The sequence below is a fragment of the Lutjanus erythropterus genome, chromosome 10, assembly GCF_056507025.1.
Source record: "Lutjanus erythropterus isolate fLutEry1 chromosome 10, fLutEry1.hap2, whole genome shotgun sequence".
Classification (NCBI taxonomy): domain Eukaryota; kingdom Metazoa; phylum Chordata; class Actinopteri; order Lutjaniformes; family Lutjanidae; genus Lutjanus; species Lutjanus erythropterus.
The window spans coordinates 38221105-38243975 of NC_139326.1; the positions used below are offsets into that span (position 1 = coordinate 38221105).

At 40.1% G+C, this 22871-nt stretch overlaps 1 protein-coding gene across 3 annotated transcripts in view; it reads right to left on the reverse strand.

The window, feature by feature from the left end:
* abca2 (ATP-binding cassette, sub-family A (ABC1), member 2) overlaps nt 1-22871 on the reverse strand; it is a 121351-nt gene that overhangs the window by 24164 nt on the left and 74316 nt on the right. For all 3 annotated transcript variants that reach the window (XM_084729247.1, XM_084729246.1, XM_084729245.1), the window contains 15 exons: nt 22435-22594; nt 20314-20442; nt 20039-20206; nt 18112-18208; nt 17563-17736; nt 12964-13066; nt 12562-12676; nt 8331-8521; nt 7905-8055; nt 7544-7748; nt 7211-7375; nt 6047-6227; nt 5572-5784; nt 3328-3524; nt 2131-2304 (listed from right to left, as the gene is read on the reverse strand). In XM_084729247.1, the coding sequence (XP_084585373.1) occupies nt 2131-2304; nt 3328-3524; nt 5572-5784; nt 6047-6227; nt 7211-7375; nt 7544-7748; nt 7905-8055; nt 8331-8521; nt 12562-12676; nt 12964-13066; nt 17563-17736; nt 18112-18208; nt 20039-20206; nt 20314-20442; nt 22435-22594 (2423 nt within the window). The remainder of the gene's footprint in view (nt 1-2130; nt 2305-3327; nt 3525-5571; nt 5785-6046; nt 6228-7210; nt 7376-7543; nt 7749-7904; nt 8056-8330; nt 8522-12561; nt 12677-12963; nt 13067-17562; nt 17737-18111; nt 18209-20038; nt 20207-20313; nt 20443-22434; nt 22595-22871) is intronic.

Genomic DNA, 22871 nt, shown 5'->3' on the forward strand with positions numbered 1-22871 from the left:
GGAAGGAAAATACACAACGTGATGGATGGATGTTGGAGCAGGGGAAGACAGGACGAAACAGAGAGGCGTGAGACGGGGAAGGAAAAGACAAAGAAAACACAGTGCTGTCAGTAAAAAAAAGAATCAGGCAACAGCGGATGAATTGAGAAGAGTCTGGAGGCAATTCATCAGCCTGAGAGAGAGAAGAGGAGGAGAGGTGGGCTGCACAGTGTTAGTAACAAACCCAGATACAGGTTTCATGTCTGGACAGCTACCAGATGACTGACACACATACACTCATTTTGCAGTGTTGAATGAAAACAGTCCAACAGGCAACCTTCATCACATAAACAACCAAAAAAATGGAAACTGGCACTCTTTTTCAAACTGTAGACCAGTTTCTCTCGGTTCTTGATTTTACAAAAACTTTTTGTTAAAAGAGTAGAAAATTTCACAGAAAAACAAAACTTATTGAATGCCCATCAAAACAATTTTAGATCTAACCGATCCACCACAATAACAGTGATGGAACTGATAGAAGAAATATCCACAGCAATAGAAAATAAGGAATATACTGCAGGAGTATTTAAAGATTTAACAAAAGGCACGTGACACTACTGATCATAGATTAATAATTTGGAGACTTAAAAGATATGGTGTTAAAGGGGTAGCACACTTATAGCTTAGCAACTATGTTGATAATAATAATTAATGATACCTGCAACGTGTCCAAGTTGCTAACATTTGTTTTCTTTGCTGATGATACAAATGTATTTTTTCTGGTAAAAGTTTAGAGCAGCTTGTGAATACAGTGGATACTGAACTACAAATATTAGGAGAGTGTGAAATAATTTGAAAATTATTTTTTGGGAGCTGTTATAGACCACAAACTAAAATACCACAATACCAAATACCACATATAAATCATGAAACATCCAAACGTCCATTGCTACATTGCACAAAACAAAAGACATTCTCAATCAAGTTGATTAATAGTTCCATACATTAGCTAATGTGTGGAGATTTGAGGACATGCAAAACAACGACAAATCTAATGTTCATGCTACAGAAAAGAGCAATAAGAATTGTGAACAGAGCTGATTATCTTGAACCAGCCAAGATTTTTTTTAAAAACTCACAGGCTCTCAAATTTAGAGATTTTCTGGATTTCAAGACAATTAATGTATAAAGTAAAAAATATGTTATTTCCAGACTGTAAACAGAGGTTGTTTTCAAATCAGAGCGAGTCAGTATGAAGAGGAATTTCCATATTTCCATAAATAAAGATTAGAACAAATGCAAAACAAACGTGTAACAGTTAAAGAAGTTAATTTATGGAATAGTTTTGAAAGGAAATGAAAATTAGAAATAGATAAAAAAAAAAAAAGGTAAACAGGTATGAACACTAGTGTGTATATGAATTTTTGTTTGGGACATTTGGGTAAGTATAACAGACATATATTTTAAGTGTATGTATCTAAAGGAGTTTGTACTTGATGATTCATGCAAAAAGAGTAGGTGTAATAAGCTAATGCTTCAGTTGCTTGAGTTGAAAAGTTAAAAAATGTCCTCTTCCAGTCATGTTTTAAACAATATAAACTACTCTGCAAGAAGTAATGAGTTGTGTCTGATTGTTTTTTTTCTTGCAAAATAGGGTCATATACCTTGTAAAATGGTTTGTATGTTGCTCTTCACCTTGTCTTAATTTAATATTGAAGGATTCATGAATATGCAAATAGTCTCCACCCTCTCCACACCCCCAAACACTCACCCCTATCCCTCCGTAGCTGCACCTGGTCTTTCCTCTGTTTTGCTAGCTAATCACAGTAACTAGCTACATCCAGCTTCTCCTGTGGGCTGGGTATCGCTGCCTATTATATGTATAGCACCACCCCTCGATTAACAGGATTGGTTCATCAGGTTTATGATGTCATACACCCAGCCTGACTGAATCTGTTTTTTTGAGATTGCCCTTGCTCACTGCAACACCACATGGAAATGTTATGAAGGTTAAAACCTGATTTTCACTGAAGGGGATCTTTAAAGCTGCTGATGAATTACAGTCTGACAGTCTGACAGGTGGGCAAACTGAAAATAAGAGCCATTTAGAACTTATGCAGAGAAATCACACACAGACATTTATACACACACCTCGGCCTTCACTCTGCTTTTTGACTAGCGTCAGTTTGTATCCGTCTCCGTAGGTGCTCTTCAGAAAGAGTGGCGAGCCGCAGCACTTGAGTTTCCCGTGTGAGATGATGGCGATGCGATCTCCAAGAAGGTCTGCTTCATCCATATGGTGGGTGGACAGCAGAATGGTACGACCTGGGGCAGAGGTAGAACACACACTTACACACACATCCAGCTGTCGGTAGGCAAAGCAATTACGCTACCATCCATTCCAAGTCCAAAGTCAATAGTTCTGAGTCAGTATTACTGACTTCCAATCTAAATGCGTCCCAGTGCATCTGCTCAGGAAAACATGAACACCCGCAGCAAGCTGATGTGTGTATGGCAGGTGACTCAACTTCACAAGCATCTCGACCGCAGCTGATTAGAACACAGGAGGACTTGGCGAGGACCACATGCTCGTAGAGACTTCTATCACACACAGATCACCTGAACTGAAGTGGGAATGGCAAACGTAATTGCTATAGTCTGTTACACAACAAAAAAATCTACATATAGTGAAAACTGATGAAAAGGTAACTGTGCTTGCTGTTCGATGTGTCTTCACTGCCATATTGCTCTAACAACAAGTGTGATTATCTCAACAAACTTGGGCTAGATACCTGAGTTTCTGACAAGAATGACAATTCCATTGCACTTTTCCATGTTGGAGGTGTTTTTTCTGAGTTTCTGAGTACAATGGATTGCAGTATTAGGACTGGAAGTGCATCTCCTGCAATAACAAAGGAACTTTTGCTACTTCTCACTTTGTGCAAGGAATCAAAGCAGACACTGAACAGCTTGATGTGGACTACAATTACCATCCTAAAAACTATCCATGACACGTCCTGCGGTCTTAAACATACTGTGCAAGTTTTTCTTATGCAAGTTTGACCTCAGGCAGCATCATCCTCTGCAATGAAGAAAGTAAGCTGAGGAATTCTTTGATGTGCAAAAGATCCTGTATTACTGAGGGACTTGCTTTAATCCAGCAGATACCTGAGGTGAAGGCAGCTTTGCTGAATCATGTACAGACAGTAACAGGAAAAGACTTAAAGAGCGCCATGACTTTCTTCCCTTCAAAACTACCCTGGACTGCAGTGAAAACTTTTTTAGTTGAAGGGGGATAATGCAAAGAGCTCCTCTGCTACTTACTGCTGCTGCTGACCCTCCACTCACCCTGTTTGTACTTGAGGATCAGGTCCCAGATGGCCCTGCGAGCGTAGGGGTCCACGCCCGCTGTGGGCTCATCCAGGATGACGGCCCTCGATCCGCCAACGAAGGCGATGGCCACAGACAGCTTCCTCTTCATCCCACCAGACAAAGTCTGCACCAAACTGTGACGCTTGTTGGATAACTCCAGGTCAACAATCATCCTGGATGAACACACACACACACACACACACACACACACACACACACACACACACACACACACACACACACAAACGGCAAACCAGTTTGTTATCCATGTGTCTTAACTACACTAACTACTGTTACTTGCACTGTAATAGCTGGCACAATAAATTCAGTATAATGTAACACACTCACCACTTTGCTGCTATCTGTTCTTCTATTTAACAGTATTCAACCACTGATTAATCCAAATTATGATCTTTGTTCAATTGCAGTTTAGTTATGATCAATAAAGAAGGATTATTATTATTGGGGGAAGTGTTGAGTCTATTAACATTTGTCAAGTTTTGAGTGTATTAACTGAGGAACAGAAAAAAAGAAATCTGTTTCAAATGAAGGCCCCTGCAGTTGAACTTGATGTAAATGAAGGCCCCAGCCTCTATTTGAGAATTTACTGAATAAATACAGAGGGGCAGCCATTGATGTAAACTGTAATAGGACTCAAACACAGATGTCATTTACAGTAAAGAAAAACAACTACGAGATTCATTTAAGAATGTAACCTGCAAAATTTGGAAATGTCGGATCTATATTTCTTGAAGAATTTGGTTTAACCATTTGGACCTTTAAGTATTCATTTACACATTTAACATAAGCATTTTGGGATACATTTGTGGGTTCTTGTTAGTGCTTCATTATTTTTCTAGCTCTGCTTTAGATATTGTAGTGTGTCAAACTCTTAATTGTTATTTAGGCCTTCTTCTTGTATGCTGGTAATGTGATTGGTCACAGACTAACAACCACTCCCTATTTAAGATGGATTTTCATTGTCACAACCCGTTTTCCCGATGACGGTGTAGTACAGAAACATCACAAATAAAGTGACAGTGTGCTGGAGTTGGTCCAGTTGTCCTTCTACACACCTGTCTAATCTAGGGATGGGAATTGATAAGATTTTATTGATACCAATGGCATTACTGATTCTGCTTATTGATCTGATTCTTTATTGATTGCCTCTCCTCTTGATTTTCTGTGTGGAAAAAAAGGCCTATACATGTTTTCAGTGTTAACAACACATATTTTATTAAGAGTTTCTGAACACTGTGATTGCTACTAATTAATGCATATATTACATAAAACATTTCTACTAGTCATATAGTCAGCAGTCAGTGATGCATTTCAGTGCAGAAATTATTATTATTATTGTTATTGGTATTATGCGTAAGGTTACATGAGGCAAAAAACAACTTTAGTTGTGAAAAGTTTTGTGTCAGAACTGTTGATGGACTGTATTTGGGGAGTTTTCACCATCTGGGAGGCTTGTTTCATGTTCATAGCTTCCTTCAACCATTGTGGGGCGCTGTAGGTGTCAGACCTGTGAGGTTCACACGTGCTGAGACACAGCCCTCATTGTTAATGCCCATGATGCATTGCTGAGAGTTTAAGTTTACTATTTTATGTTCCAAATTATAAATGTTACATTTTGTTGATATTTTTAATGTACAGTTGTTACTTCCTGTTAGTGTTTGTGACATATTTGCTCAGAAAATTGTGGTTTATCTTGGTTATTGTCAATATTTGTCAATTTCATGTCAAACGCTGTAGAGAAGGAAAACATAGAAGTGTTTGTGGACCAAAAGTGCGCACATACATGCAAGTTTATATAGCGTGCAGGAATAGATAGCAGAATCAAAAAGGCAATTTCTTAATCATGTCGATAGAATCATAATTTTGGAACCAATTCTAAAGTGAAACCAGGTCTCCATGTTGAATCAAATAGATGTGCAAAGTTTTGCTCTCACATAAGTTTCAACTGCAGATATCCTGATTATTGTATTTTTTAGTATTTTTATTGGATGTAGCTTATAAAACACAATACTTTTTAAAAACTAGGTGTATATTATTGTTGTGTCTGGTTGCATTTTGTTGTTATCATTGTACACTTAGCTATTTGTTATGACAGTCTTTATTTATAATGTTTCATTGAATCTCTCTGACTGCCACAGGCAAAGAATTGATTTCCATAAACTAAACTACACCAGTAAAATGCAGTAGACTTATACTGACTTGTCCATCTCCTTGCGTATGTCCTCTTCAGCCATGCCTTTGAGCCTGGAGTAGAACCACAGATGCTCCTCCACACTCAGCTTGTCAAACAGGACGTTGTGCTGAGGACACATGCCCAGGTTCTGACGAATACGCTCCATCTCTGTGCGGATGTCGTGACCGTATATGGTGGCAGAGCCGGAGGTGGGCGGGAACAAGCCTGTCAGGATGGACCTATGACAAATGACAAAGTGTAGGCAGTCAGTAGAAGCACTATCGGTGTTGGGCAATTCTAGCAAAGACAATCACAGCTTGATGACATTAACATTGTTTTTTATATACCAATATTTCAGTTGAACACACAACATGTTAAGTCTTGACTCTTATCATCACAGAGATGCACACACTCACACACACACTCACACACACACACACACACACACACACACACACACACACACACACACACACACACACACACACACGTCCCCCTCACATGGTTGTGGTCTTTCCAGCGCCGTTGTGTCCCAGGAAGGAGACCACCTGGTTTTCATGGAGGTTGAGGCTCAGTTTGTTCAGGGCCAGTTTGCAGCCGGTCTTGTACACTTTGGTCAGTTTGTCTATACACACTACCAACGGCAGGTGGCTCGGCTCCTCCTCTATGCCCCGCATCTCCTCTGGGGTCACGATATGAAAGGGAGAAATACATGGAAAGATGAAATATGAAAACAGATATTTATGAAACTTCCACCTTTCTCAGTCCCAGCTCTTAATGTACTTTTTCCCCTGATCATTTTGGTCTGGTCTTTCCTACTTTCTGAGTTGAAATAGAGATGATTCTATGACCTTCACAGACTCAGAGTCACTGGGCTGCCAAAAACCATATTTCTGATTTGGACTAAACACTATGCTGACACAGTCATAAGCTATTCAAAATAACCAGACTGGTCTAAAGGGTATCATGACAAAGAGCACAGATTTGTCCAGGTTTTGAGATGTTTGTCTGTGAGATTTCTGCCTCCAGTGTAAAACAATGGAGGTGAATGGATTTTGGTTTGTCATGCTTAAAAACAGTGTTGCTCTTATGCTCACAGACCTCACTATGAAATGTTTTCATTGGAACTACTTTTTACTGAAGAAATAGTCCCTTTAAAATCTGTTAAAGTGTGGTGTGAATTATCCAGAGCAACAAAGACATTGTTTGTGTTTTTTAATGAAACTCTTCAATGCTGTAAGCTCCACAAACTAAAGCCTTTTCACCTTCAACAAAGGTTTTCCCACTGTTTCCAGTTAAGTTGCTAAGCTAAGCTAAACCACTGCTAGTTGCACCTTCATGTTCACTGAACAAATATGTTATGTAACTCTCAGAAAGAAAGAAAATAAACGTATTTCTCAAAATGTCTGGTTGGTCAACCTAATGGGTTTTGACATAGACAAGAGGTGTACCACGAGAATGGAAACACAAAAGTTAAACAAGGAATTAAAGTCAAGAGGAAAGGAAGATTACTGTGTCATCTGCATATAAGAGATCACTACAGTGGCTAAGACACTGCTGTATAAGAGCAACAATAATGGACACCATGTGTTTAAGTTTGTCTCGATTAAGTGGATCTACAGAATATGAAAATCCTTGTCAGCCCAAATGATCATTTGACTGTACCAGTTCTGCGCTGGTCCATTGCACAAGCCTGATCCTCCTCCATCACGCTGAGCCTGGCAGTCCCGCCTCCACACCACGGCCAATCCCAGGTCTCTACGCGCCCACTGCCCGACCAATAGGACCTCTGCAAGGGGAAGTACCAGGGGCGGGGCAGCCCATACATTCCTGTAAGAGAGGGAAAGCACATTTGCTCTAATATACAACATGAAAGAGAGAATATAGATATACTACACTGGAAAAAGAAAACGAAATGAAAGTAGCTAACTGCTCCAATCTATCTGAAAAATATGTATGAACAGGGTGGTGTAGATTCAGAGGGCAGTGGTTTCATACCTGGATGCACGGCCTCTATGTACCAGGTGAGCACTCCATACACACCAGCATCAATGATGAGCATCATCATGGACAGACCCAGGTTAAAGTCATCGCCCTCTACCGGTGACTGGCTGATGGTCCGCCACTGGATGCCAACGCCTGCTACCTCATACAGCGCAAAATACTTGGAGCCGAGACCGAAGGCTGTGGTGGACATCAGAGACTGGAGGAGACAAGTGGAGCAAGAATTTATTCACCAGAGTATCATCTGGTTTATCAAGTAATGCCTAACAGTGATAAAACAAGGAGCAAACCTTACAAACAGACCCCAAATGTAATTACATTCCAATGAAAAGGTGGGGAAGAAAGCAAAACTTACAGCGATGCACTTCTCAAAGGCAGTGATCTTGTCATGGGCCACCTCCTCCCTGATGGCCACATACATGTAGGGCACGTAGCTGAGGAAGTAGATGATTCCTCCGCACGCTGAAGCCAGCTTGGCCTTAGAGTAGATTACTGATACCAAAAAACTGGAAAACAAAGAGGTTACACAAGCTTCTTTATTTACAAAAATTAAAAAAAATATTTTACTCAAACTAATAATTCCTGCTCGAAACATGGCCTGACACAGTGACGTCAGGGGTTCTTCAAACAAACACTTTAACAGATTATGATAAAATTGGTTGTTGTTCAACACATAAGACTGGCAGGCAAAAAGAAAGACACATGCCATGTAAATTGTTGGTATTACAGACATGAGAAACGAGGGACTTCTGGCTGGTTTAGTGGAACTTGGAGGTCTCACCAGAACATGATGGTGGCCACAGCGTAGATGGTGAGGAAGAGCCAGATGATGAAGGGGTCGCTGTGGAGCAACACCCGGCCGTACTTCAAGATGGCCGTCAGAGCGGTGACAGAGATGGACAGCTGGACGAAGCCGGTGATGAACCAGGCCACCCAGTGGACGGCGTTGTTCAGGCCCATCATCTTCATCACCTGAGGAAGCGATAAGTTACATGTCAGAATTCGTACCCTCTTTTTCCAGACATCCATTCAAAACTGGTCTGATCCACACAGGAGGCAGACTGTCCATGTATCATAGTTAGGCTTTGTTTGTGTTTATGTTCGATGCGGTATCCTCAGTGCGAGGGTGCCCACACCAAAAGTGACATCATTGCATCTCTTGCATAGAGGGTTACCTCTTGAGGACCTGTCCCAGGGATGTTTGTGCCTATTCATTTTTGAAGGAACAGGCCAGTGGGGAAAGTCCAACACTTGACCGACCAATCACAGTGTGACTACAGCACTCAGGGCCGTTCTTCCACCAACATGGGACCTTTCACTTGAAGAACCTCATACTGAAGCGTTCTGAGCATTTCCACCAAAAATTAGCAAGTTTGGAACCTGAAAAGATGGTTCCCAACCCGAACCAAAAAATAGCAGTTTTTCCTTAGGAACCAAAGTGGGTGTGTCATATTCTACAGGCTGTTGTGCAGCACCCTCTTTTGATTATTGATTGATTGATTACAATGGTTCAAACCAAAACTGGTGGAAATGAGGGCTGGTTAAGTAGATAGTACCAAGGTTCCAAGGATTTGAACAGAACCGGTTCAAGAACCAGAACTTATTTGGTGGAAAAGGCCCCACAATCGGGGGTCGTCCACACCAAGGACTATAACTATAAAAAATATGGTTCTAATTGTTGTGAGGCGGCCCTTTATTCACACTTCATTGTTTATAGTGCTGGCCCCCTGATTCTGCTGTGGTCCAGCAAGAATATCATCACCACCACTGACTTTACCTGATCCACAGAAGACGGGCTGCCTCCTGAGAGATCTGTAGGAGGTCTACGGTTTGTTTGTGTAGTCTGTTTTACTGAATTTGTTTTGTCTATACTTGTCTATACTTGTCAGTAAACTGAACCTTTAATATAAGGTTTACATGTACATTAGAACTGGAAAATATCAAACAGCAGCTCCATATTTTAAATCATGATGGATATACATGTATATCTCCATGTGCATGGTCTCAGTTGATAAACTTTAAGTGGATGGCATCTAAATTTAGTGAAAAAAGTATTTTGTTTAAATCTATAACTTAATATCTTAACAGAGCCGGGACTGCCTGGAGAGTTAAGCTAAGACAGGTTAAATTATGAAACATCATAACAGGAAGGTTATTATTATCTGCAGGCGGCATGAGAACTTTGTCAGTGGCTGTGATTGAGATGTTTTTGCAAACAGATTGTAGAAGACAGGAGGAGGTACTGTTATTATTTAATATATTTAGTATGCTGATAGATGATACATGTAACTATTTTCATGCCAACTGTCTTTTGTTGTTTTCTCAAAATTTCCCGACCCAAAACAAAGCTGGAACACCACTAAAATGAAATAGTATTCCTCCATGTTGCGTAACATACTGAATCTCTGAACCGCACTAATCATATTTTTAATTCTGCCTGTACATATCATATGCTACTACTAAATATTAAAGGATTCTGTTGGTGTTATTCTATTAAACTATTAAATTTCCATTTAACACATAAGTCAATTCATTAAAAACACCTCACAAATATATAGTATATTTTTTGGTTCATTAATTTCCTGAAACAGCTGGACACTGCAGTTTTTAGCAAGCGTTATGCAAACAGGAGGACATTTTTATGGGACAATTGTCAGCTGCAGATTAATTATCATTTGGTGCTCCAGTAAGTGTTTGGGGCAGCAGAATGGTGTGTGTGGGATCAAGTGGCTTCATATCGCAAAGTGCATCATTAATATCTTTTGCTTAGAATACAAATGATGAAACCATTCTCACAGTTTGCTTCATAGTTTCACATAATTCAGGCTAAGCATCTCTGGTTCTGCAGAGCAGAGTTATGCAGCATCCAAGTATTAATATCAGGGAAGAATAAACAAACAGAACAAACTTCAAAGGACAAAGCTGGTGCTATTCTATATATTTTTTTGTTCAACAAATCCCATGAAAAGACCAAAACCAACAATGCTTTAGACTGTCTCTCAGTACTTTCTGACTTCTAAATCTTGTCACATCCAAGACCATTGGTTCAAACCAATGACATACAGTACTGTGAAAAAGTTTTAGGCAGACATGAAGAAATGCTGTAAAGTAAGAATGCTTTCAAATATATAAAATGTAATTGTTAATTTTTATCTACAAAATGCAAAGTAAACGACCAGAAAAAGAAATCTAAATCAAATCAGTATTTGGTGTGACCACCCTTTTTCTTCAAAACAGCATCAGTTCTTCCAGGTACACCTGCACACAGTTTTTGAAGGAACTCAGCAGGTATGTTGTTCCAAACATGTTGGAGAACTAACCACAGATCTTCTGTGGATGTGGGCTGCCTCACATCCTTCTGTCTCTTCATGTAATCCCAGACAGACTCCATGATGTTGAGGTCAGGGCTCTGTGGGGATCAAACCATCACTTCCAGGACTCCTTGTTCTTCTTTATTCTGAAGATAGTTCCTAATGACAGTGGCTGTATGTTTGAGGTTGTTGTCCTACTGCAGAATAAATTTGGGGCCAATCAGATGCCTCCCTGATGGATAAGTATCTGCCTGTATTTCTCAGCACTGAGGACACCATTAATCCTGACCAAATCCACAGCTCCATTTGCAGAACTGCAGCCCCAAACTTGCAAGGACCCTCCACCATGCTTCACTGTTGCCTGACACTCATTACTGTACCACTCTTCAGCCCTTTAGTGAACAAACTGCCTTCTGCTACAGACAAATATTTCAGATTTTGACTTATCAGTCCAGAGCACCTGCTGCCATTTTTCTGCACCCCAGTTCCTCTGTTTTCATGCATAGTTCAGTCACTTGGCCTTGTTTCCATGTCGGAGGTATGGCTTTTTGGCCGCAATTGTTCTGTGAAGACCACTTCTAGCCAGACTTCTGCAGACAGCAGATGGGTCCCACTGGTTTCTGCTAGTTCTGAACTGATGGCACTGCTGGACATCTTCTGATTTTGAAGGGAAGTAAGCATAATGTGTCTTTCACCTGCTGCACAGTTTCCTTGCCTTTACCTTGACTTCAGGTGCTCAACAGTCCGGGCTCTCTGTTGTAGTATTTTGTGCTTCATAATGCACCACACATTTTCAATGGGAGACAGGTCTGGGCTTCAGGCAGGTCAGTCTAGTACCTGAACTCTTTTACTAAGAAGCTACACTGTTGGAACACATGCATAATGTTTTTATACTGTATTCAACTGAATATAGGTTGAAAGTATTTGCAAATATTCCATTATGTCTTTATTAACATTTTACACATCATCCCAACTGTTTTGGAATTGGCGTTGTGTGTTCAAGTGTTTGTTTTTCTGATAAATTTGGTTTTAATCAGTTATTTGATGCTTTTAAAAAAAAGCTTTCATGTCAAGATTAACAGCTGAGCTCTGCTCACAACTGAGTCAGCTGGATGTTTGAGTGGGACCTGGTGGCACCAATCCAACCCAGATCACAACTGTGCAGCCTCTGGCTCCAAATGACGTCACCACAGCAAGATGGCAGCGCTCATATCTGGGATATTTTGGCTTCGTTTTTGTACAGTGTGAGGGAGTGGAGACACATCTCTATTTGCCGTCTATGGGTCAAACTTAAGCTGTAAATCTTTAAAAACAGCTGAAAAATACAGTTCCATGTTGCAAAAAAGGCTCAGTCATTTCTATAAACAGCTGGTTACTGTAGTTTTTAGTAAATGTTACTTAAACAGGAGCAAACAGTGCATTTGTTGGGGATTATTTCAGATTAATCCACATTTGGTGTGCTAGTGAGCATGTGGGGCAGCAGGACGGTATGTGTGGGATTGAGTCCACACGTCAGCCAGTACAACAGTGATGCTCACTGATGTGCTTTTAATAGTTATGAGACAACAGTGGCACAGAGGCAGAGGATATATCAGGCTTCTGTTTGTAGATACATTCAGTGTTGGTTTGACTCTGCACATGGGATTTGTTGGCAATAACAAAAATATAGAATATCACTACACTTATATCACACAGTCTAACCTCTTTGAGCCGGTGCTCCTTCTCAGCCACAATGTGCTGAATCATCATGGCTACTGAGTAAACCCAGGAGATCACCATGCACAGAGGCATCATATGCTCAATCACAAACAGAAAACTGAAAAAAACACAACAACAACACAGGGTATCAGGTAAAGAATAAATACACAGATTTTTAGATCACACTGCATTTCATCTGCAGGAAATCTTCAGAATTTCTACAAATATGTACAAATAGCAACACTTACAAAATACATCTATCGCATATGAAGAACACAGTGTATATAGACATATTGAAATACAAAAAATGCATATAGAATATAATTTTTCACCATCTCTGCCTACTTCTCACTGCCATGCTCAACATAATGAAGAACAGAGAACATGATAAAGCAGATTTCTTACTCGTCTCTGGTGTAACATGGGTAGGGGAACATCTGAACGTAGTTACCAGGTTCCACCACATCATGGCCCACAAACGTGTTGATGATGGCTCTTTCTATCATATCTAGAGGAGAGGGAGAGACAATCAGAGAGAATTACAAATTGTGATAAATGTGTACTCATTATTATTTCAAAAACCTGTCTTGTGTTTGTGTTTCCACAGATTTGTTGTGTCAGTTATATCTAAATTTTCCTCCCATTTTTATTAGTTTCTATAAAATGGGGTATTTTAAATGCAAATGACAAATGACTGTGTAATTTAAAAGCTGTTGCTCATAAATGACAAACTTACAGAGAATTATCACCAACTCTTTCTTCCCCTCAGCTCTACAGAGTTTCTATCATGCTTTTGTTTTTTGTTAGTTATTTCCAGTTTTATTTTGCAGTTTCATGTGTCTTGACCTTACTTCCTTTTCCCACCCTTTTTGATTACTGTTTGTTTCTGATGAGTTCCTTGTGGTTCTCTAGTTCTGCGTCAGTTAGTCACCCTTTGGTGTCACCCCATGTGTTTCAGGCCTTTGTTGCATTTGTTGGACTTTTGTTCCTCATTTGCCCTGTTGAATTTGTTTGTTGAACTCTAATTTGACCTGCAGGGATTACAAGTAAACTTTTTGGGTATTATTTCTTTATCAAAACACATTTTGATCTGTCTCTGCCTTGCCCCATCTGTATATTTGGACCCAGCATCTTGTTTCGTTTTACACACTCTGACAATTTCTGAACTTCTCCATCACTGGTTTGGTTTTCAGGCCCACAGTTTCCACCAAATAGCAGACAAAGTAAGCAACTAGTTGGTGAACATAGTGGAGCATTTAGCAGCTAAAGGAAACAAACGAAGAATCAGAGATCTCAGACATGTTTTAGTCAGAATTTAACCAGCATGTTCACACTTCCACCAAGTGAACAAACACCGTGGATCATGATACTTGAATGTTCCAGGCAGCTTCCTCGTCCTTATTTTGCTCAATCAGACTACATTTCAAACACTGAACAACATTTTTCACTATTTTCTGACATTCTGTGGACCTAACAACTAATCGATTGATGGAGAAAATAATCCACAAGGAAATCTATGATGAAAATAATTGTTACTTGCAGCCATATCATTGTGGTGCAGCTGAACTACTGTCTCAAGTTGAGTAAAGTAGAAAACAGAGTGGTTTTAGCTCCACTTCTGACTTAACTTTATGCTGTTTACAATCTTCGTTATAAGGGCATAGGTCAGTTCAATTTATGTGAATTATTAACGTTAAAATACCCTCTGTTCCCTGATGTTTTTTGAGTGGACAGACTGTTAAACCAAACTCTGTTCTAAAAGCAGGTGTTTTAAGGTAGGGACATATTTTTTCCACAGTAAAAACTTTAGTTACACTGTTACTAAGACTATTTTTGGATTTTTGCTTCAATCTACAGGAACAAGTGGCAATCGACTGTCCTGGTCCTACAGTTTACCATTTTCATCTTCTCTGTGAATGGCCTGAAGCCACAGATCTCTTCTTTTACTGTTTTTTTTTTGTTTGATGTGCAAAATATCTGATGCAGCAGCTTTTAGGCATAGTGCCACTATTTTTTTTTTCAATTTGGCACCGGCACTTTTACACCCCTTGTTTTCACCCACAGGGCATTGTGGACATTCAAGACAGGGACGTGACATCTACCTGCTCTCGTGTATAAATCATCAGTGACATCATGCATGAGCAAATGTGTTGATGATGTCAGCAATAAGATCATTATCCAATCAAACGGGCTGGATCAATGGAGAGGTGAAGGCTCCAGATGATGATGAGGAAGCTCACAGAATGCTATCAACAGTTTTCAAAGGAACTGCTTTCTCATGTTTCTTCATGTTATTGTGTTATTTTAATGCTTTAATGTCTTTATGTGGATCCTCCATTAGCACTGGGGTCCACACACATACAATCATGCACACTTATACACACCACAACCACATCAACACAACAAACATAACAACTCATCTCCTTAAATTAACAAGTAAGTAAATAAGGCAGAGAAACAAATCTTCATTCCATACCTTAGACATTAAATCAAACACAATTATAAATCATAATGCCTCCAGAATTCATAGCAACTTGACCCTTTCATATGTCCATACATGCATAGTCCTTCAGAATAAATATAAATCATAATCAGAATGACCTTCTTAAATAATATATTCATCCATCCTTTGCTTTCACACATTAAATTCCAAGAAATAGTGCACTAAAGAAATATTTCACATTCTCTGCTCTCACCAGGTTTACATTCCATTTCTACACCTTTTTTCTCGTCTGTGCTTCCTTAAACAACCGTAAATATTGTTCTGACAAAATTTGAAGCGGTCTTTAGTATGCTCTTGCAGTGGCAATGAATTCCTCCTGACCATGCTTCTGTATGTGGTTGTTTTCTGTATCACGCTTGATTTTACTTTAAGTAGAATGAATTGTTGTTCTGTTACATATCGTGTTTGACAATCAAACTGAGAGAATAACTTTTCATACATCTTTGGTGATCATGCCAACAGCCTATTTGTGACAAAATATCTATTTGCCTTCACTGCACTGGGGAATCTTGATAAAATCAGCACTGTCTGCTCTAACATACACCACTCTGTGTTTTTGTAAATTGGGTGATCCAACCCTGTCAGTGAATCTCTCCTAAATCTCTCATTAAAATCAGCTGTCCGGGCTAACTCATCACACTGTCCTGTCAGCTTGGATGCATCATCGTGGATCAACTTTCTGTGTCAGATGAGAAGCCTCTCTGCTCCCTGTTTCCTGAATAAAAGATGACTTGCGGTGAGAAAGTGCTTCCGCTGCAGCTTGCATTGGCATCTTCACAGGTGCACCCACTTCTCAGCGCACGCTGGTAAGCACTTTACCAGAATAAATCCCTTTCTCAGTAAAACAAACTAAACAATGCGTTTGACACCACAGTCTGGCTCCCTTGTGCACCTGTGTCTGGTTCTTGATTTATAGCACAGACTGTCGCCATCTGCAGACTGCATGAAAACAATGAGTCCACAATAACAAGTTTTCTGATTCCAAACATAGTAGCATTGCAACAAATCAAATATAAATATGTACAAACATATTATATATCAAATCCATATTCAAGCCTGCATATATCAGATCTGTACATACGGGTACTTCACCAAATTGTTAGGCCGCACCCCCCTTTGGGGGATAGAAAACTGAAAGTCCCATAGACAACATTGCAATTTTATGTGACAAACTTGTATGAATTCATGTTGAGTTAAACAAACCTTTCTTATACAGACATGTCTAATAATTACTTTGTGATTTTGACTGAATCTGAGCGTTTCATACCTTAATAAATCAAGGTTTATCAATCAGCTGTCATGTCTATCTCTGTCCAAGTGGATCAATGAGCTAACAGTGGTCAGACGCTGTTTATATTGTCTGTTAATGTGTAAAAGCATTGTCTGTAAATAACAAAGCCTGCTAGACTCAGATCTAGTTACAGATGACAGTCCTACGCTCTTGTATTGTAACATGAATGTTCCTCAGCAGCCTCCCACTCAAGCTAACGTTAGCTCTCCATCAGGAGTAACTGTCACCAGCATTGTTCAGCTGTTTACCACACTGACAGTGAATATTCATGGATCTTATGAGCCTAAAAGTGTGAAAAGTGTTTCAAGTCTCTTATCCAGCAGAAATTAGCTAATTGATATTTATTGTCATCAAAAAGGAATTGGGACTGTTTTCTGGAGCTCAGACATTCTTACTGTACTTACTTCTTTTGGGATCCCTTTTCTTTCCAGGAATGATGGGGGACTAGAGATGAAGTGAGGTGAGATGAGATGACCAAAAAATGAGTTCAGCTCACTACCTGAATACACTGAATGAGCAGGTTTTTACATCAATGGATTCTTTTTCTTCCCTTATTCCAAGATGACGATGTCAGAATTCATGGGGCTCAAATAGTGAAAGAGTGGTTCAGGGAGCATGAGACATCATTTTCACACATGGATTGTCCACCACAGAGTCCAGACCTGAACCCCACTGAGAATCTTTGGGATGTGCTGGAGAAGACTTTACTCAGTGGTCTGACTCTCCCATCATCAATACAAGATCATGGAGAAAAATTAATGCAACTCTGAACAGAAATAAATGTTGTCACATTGTATAAGCTTCTTGAAACGATGCCATGGTGGATGCGTGCTGTAATCAAAGCTAAAAGCAGTCCAGTGAAATATTAGAGTGTGACTTTTCTTTTGGCCATCAATTAGTCAATTATCAGTTGTTTGGTCTATAAAATGTTGGAAAATGGAGAAAAATATTGATCAGTTATTCCCAAAGCCCATGGTGTTGTCCTCAAATATCTTTGTTTTGTCCATAACAAGATAGAAGATGCAGTCACAGAAGACTTAAACTGTAAGTTATTCACACTGAGAAGCTGAAAAGCTGAAAGAGAATTTGGGCATTTTTTCAGCAAACTTAAACCTATTAATCAATAGGTCACAATTAATTAACAGATTAATAATCAATTACTCAATTAATCATTGTAGCTCTAATACATTAAGCACTTTGGGTCACTTACCCTGGATCCAAACAAAACCATAGAGGAAGTAGAATTTCCCCCCGGTGTTGGGCCCTGGGCGCCAGTAGGCCCGTCTGATCTCATTGGTCTTCTCTGTAAAGCTGGAGTTCTGTCTGATTTTGTAGAGAACGTGGGGCGGCAGGGAGCCATCTTTGTTAGTCTGGAAAATCACACCTGGAAAGAAAAGAGCACACTGTTACACTGCAGCACTGAATGCACTGTGTTCTTCTTTCACCTTTCAGAATGTAAAACACCTCTGAGAGCCTCATCCTCGCAAAGATATTACTGAACCCATACAGCTGTCAGTCTCAGTGCAAAGACAACTGATAAACAAACGTCAGCACCTGAGGGCACGTCATATACATACACACCACACTCACACACACAGACTATACACTTCATATTTTTGTACAGAATTAGCCTGTGCATTGAGAAGGTTATATTCAAAAAAGTAAAAAGTATAACATATGCCTCAGCAGCACATTCTAAACGCTTGTCTTTTCAACTATCAGCTGTGGTGCCATGATTTCAACCAGAGGGGTGACTCACTGGCAAACACAGACACGTTGTCCTGGTAGGCCTGGTTCAGGGTGTAGTTGACGATGCTGTCCTCGTCAGGAAAGCCCTTGAAGACATCCACACTGACCTGGAAGCACCGGGCAAAGACACAAAGAATGTTCCACAGCAGAAATGCATCCACGAAAAGAAACAATGACTTCCTTCTTGTTGTTTTTGCGACCAGCAGAGACTCCAGGGAGTCACTGCTCCTCGCTGCTGTTTAGTGAGCTTTAGAGATGTGGGTTAGTTTATAAAATTTGGAGAGAAACAAGCCAGCAGTTCCTGCCTTGTTTAAACCAGGAAGTGAAACAGGGGTCCTTAGGGTATTGCTAGCTCTTTCTATGTCTGATTAAATCATGATTTTGTAAAAATACAACAGAGTTCAGACATCTGGGACACAACTTTAAAGGACCAAAATTGTCATTGTAAATCAAAGATGATTATAGTAGCATGTTTTATTACCTATTTTATCAGTACGTACTGTTAATTTTAGGCACACATTTTTACATTGTCTGAAGTTGTGAATTCTTGTCTGGGAAAAGGGTGTTCTCTGACACCAATGAAAGAAAACCAAAATATTTCATCAATTCTATGAGTGTCACTCATGCATCAAACTTTAATGTGTAAGATACAGTGCATCAGGTCAGACGGCCTGTATCGGTAAAAAGCTGAACATGAATCGGAAACAAATCGATGCAGCACTATCATATTAATACATCTCATAAGGACACGCATATGTTCCATTTTGGGCATCAGGGAGCTGCTGCTGTAACTTTCCTCCGTTTTTTCTCTCCTCCTGTCTCTGCCTGCTCCGCTCTCACTGGACGCCTGCTGCTGCTCTCACACAAAACAAGCGCTCCCTCATCCCTCTCCTGTGTCTCCTCTTCATTTCCTCAAAACAGACGGTGTTGAAAACAGCCACAGAAGTGACATAGTACATGCGCAAGTGTAGAATGAGTTTGTGTTTTATAAGAAAGATGAGAAACGCTGCTGCAGATCATTAATGTAAAACGTGTCTGACAGCAGAGAACAGAGACACGAGTCTGACCCACAGAGACGTCATGTCACTGTGAGAGCAGGTAACACAGAGCATCACTGTTCCTCCACACTCATCAAAACCACAGCACTCTTCATATGAAACAGAGCAGCACATCATCTTACTGCAAAAATACTCATATTTGAAACAGTTTGAAAGTTTGTTCACAGATTCTCATTTAGGCTACAGGATCTCATTTACACATGAGACTCATAATAAGATGTTAACACCACTGTAATGTCTCTACTCTTACTATATTTAGTAAAACTATCAGGATTTCTTTTTACTACTAACAGCACTCTACAAATGTAGCATTAGTTGAATCAAAATATAAAGATTTACACATTGCATTGTCTTGTATTGCATCATATCGTATCATATCATGACAGAGCTCAATCAAATCAAACTGAATCAATCACTGTTTAAACATTTTTAGATATATCGTATCATTGAACATGTATCAAGATATGTATCACACCCCTAATAAATTCCATATATTTCATATATATAGAAATCTTTAAAGAATATATGTTCACCAAAAAAATTAGAGAGTGTTGGTATTAATAACTATTTAGGTTTTTTTGGTAGGACATGTTTTGTCTCAGTTCTCAAGAAGGGCTGTTATATAAAACTAGACATTAGAAAGATATATACCAGTCCTGAACTATTAATGTTTTACAGTATCAGAATTCAGTGTTTTAATAATTGATATGTTTAACTGTTTTGACTTCTCCATTCTTTGCTTTCTCACTAGTGTTCATGGTGTTCCTGTTTTAGCTGGTAGTTTTTTGGTCATTGTGATAATAAATATACTAAAGATCAGCTTCACACCGGTTTATTATCCTGGTTTTGTTGGGAACCACAGTTTCAAACAATACTGACCTTAGACATGAAGCGTGTCCAGCCGCAGGCAGCGTTGTCGATGGTGTCCAGCTGCTCCAGCAGGGTGGAGGTGTTGGGAAGACTGTAGTTTCCCTCCATCAGGCCCTGCATCAGCTCACTGTCTGTGCCGTTCAACAGCTCAGGGTGCTGCTGCAGCTCCGAGGACAGCTGCAGAGACAACGAATGAGACCATCACATGATGAATCATTCACATTCTGATCCGCACTGTGTCATTAATAATATCAAAAGACGACTTGTGCGATATGTGAGTCTACCTGCTGCAACCACACCAGGTGGTTGTGGAGACGACCCTCCTCCAGAAACGTCCTGAGCTGGGCGGAGATGTTGAGCCACACGCGGGTGTAGTGGGTCACGTTCCCAACGAACGCGAATGTCTCATTTGCCTGAGTGCAAAAAGATTTAGCACGAATTCAGCCATTTGTCCATACGGTTTCCACTTCTTTCTTCCTCCACCACCTCCCTCCATCTCTCACCCTCCCACACTCACTGCTCTCTCCACCATCTTCAGCCCACTTGTTCAGATAAGAGATCTACAGGGCTGCTGCCAACACTCCGTCTGTGCTCGGCCACAGATAATCAGTGGACATTTGTGCTCGTGTTGAGGCACAGAGAGGCCAGCTGCATTACATGCTACAGAGCTGATCCAGGTTAATCAGCAGCTTCATGTGAATCCAGCGTGAGGCGCAGTGCACGATTCATGTCTTTTGCTTAGAATGCAAATGATGAAACCATTCCCACAGTGGTCTCACATAATTCATGCTGGGAGTCTCAGCATCTGTCAGTGTGAATGAAACTGCACATGCAGCGTGTTCACCAGCGTGTTAGTCCACCTTTCAATACTTTCTGACTTAGCCACACTGTCTGTGTGAATATACACTGAAGATATAAATCTTTAAAAGCAGCTGAATAATACAGGTGAGGTTTTTTAAAAAAAGGCCAAGTTATTTCCTAAAACAGCTGGTCTCTGTAGTTTGTATCAAGTCTAACTCAAAGACCATTTTCAGGGGTGGATTAATCCACAGTTGGTGTTCTGGTGAGTATTTGGGGTAGCAGAATGGTGTATGTGGGTCCAAATAAACTACAGTGTGTGTGTTCATGGTAATGAAGGAACATGTCCGCCAGTTTAACAGAGCAGCTTACTGATGTGTTTTAACAGTTTTTGAGCAACACTGTAATAAAATACAGCACATCTGGCTTTCACACACACATGCATGTACGCACGCACACGCACATGCACACGCACACACACACACACACACACACACACACACAGTACTTGTTAGAGGGATCGGTTCATTGTTGGTGTGGTGCTGCACATGGGATTTGTTCATCACAGCAAGATTCATCACTGAGTCTTTATAAAATGTTGGTTCTAGAAGCTGGGTGTCATGTGGACTACTAGCCAGAACTATTAAAGTGTAACTTGCAGATTAAATGTATTAATAAAATTTATATGTAACCTTGCATAAAATAACAATTTTAAAACTCAATTTAAGATTTTTTGGACATAAGGACAAGGAGTAAAGAGTGGTCTGTTTGAGCAAGGTTCTTACAAACACTTTTTTCAAATGGTTCATCACATTATGTATGAAGAGGAAGTGGCTGTGTCTGAGTCTGCCTCTGACCTGCGTGCAGAAGCAGGCGGTGTTCGGTCTGAGCGATCGTCTTTTGGCGAGTTCGTATTGAATTCTCCGTGCTGTGCTGTGCTGTTCACTCCCCACTGGCATTATGTTCTCAAGATTGTAAATCATTTCATTCAGTTAAGAGTTTTACTGAAGTGGGAACAAAATCTCTCCAAGCTGACAAGTTTGGTAACTGTCAGATCAACGCCTTTCACAGGACTGTGTGTAAACTATCTCTGCCAGCAGCTCTAAATGCTTTACAGCACAGCAGTGAATCCACTGATTGCAGTGATTCCATAAAGGCAGATTTAGTCATGAAAGACCTTCATCCTAAGTCAAGATCCACTAGTACGTGGAACAAAGTTTGCCAGAAAATAATTTTTCAACCAAACAAAAATAATGTGAACGCAGTTGCTAAAAATGGTGAACAAACAGAGAATTTCCACTCTGCGATTCCCCTCATCTCATGTATATAGAGGAGAATATCTGCAGTGAACATAGTGAAAAACAACAGGACTTAAATGAACGCAAATATTGCTGTTTGTTAAAGCTTTCATCGTGACAGCTTTATAAGGTGGTAACATTTCAGTGCTGTGTTTCATGCTTGTTTCACAACCTCCTGTGGGCAAAAAAAAAAAAAAAAAAACCTCCTGCAGCTTTAACCATCGTGTTGGAATTCTTCAGCTTGGAGCACAGAGAGAGAGAGCTTTGTCCTCTCAAACACCTACACCAAAGAGAGCACTTTCTACTCGCCTTCTGAATCACTTTGTCCACCTGGGAGCCGATGGGGGAGTAGAGGATCTTGGGATTTGTAGTCATCAAGTGAACCAGTAGGCCCAGATTCCTCTGTTCTTTGCTGGTGAACCCCAGAGAACTCATGTTCCCCTGCTTCAAAGCCTCCGGCTCAATGATCCTGAAACAAGAATCACGACAGGTTAAAGGCCACATAATTAAATTTCCTGCCAAGTCTCAGCACTCAGGGAGTAGATCTATATATATGTTATCTGCTTAAATGAATACAGATTACAGAAGAACAGAAGAATTCTCAACACAAATCAAACCATAAGTTTACTGTGCTCATATCTCACAATATTGAATGCAAGTATGATACAAACACAAAAGAAAGTGAGTACTAACAGAAGAGGAACAACCCCCGAACCCAAAGCAACCAGACTTCACTTACAAAAACA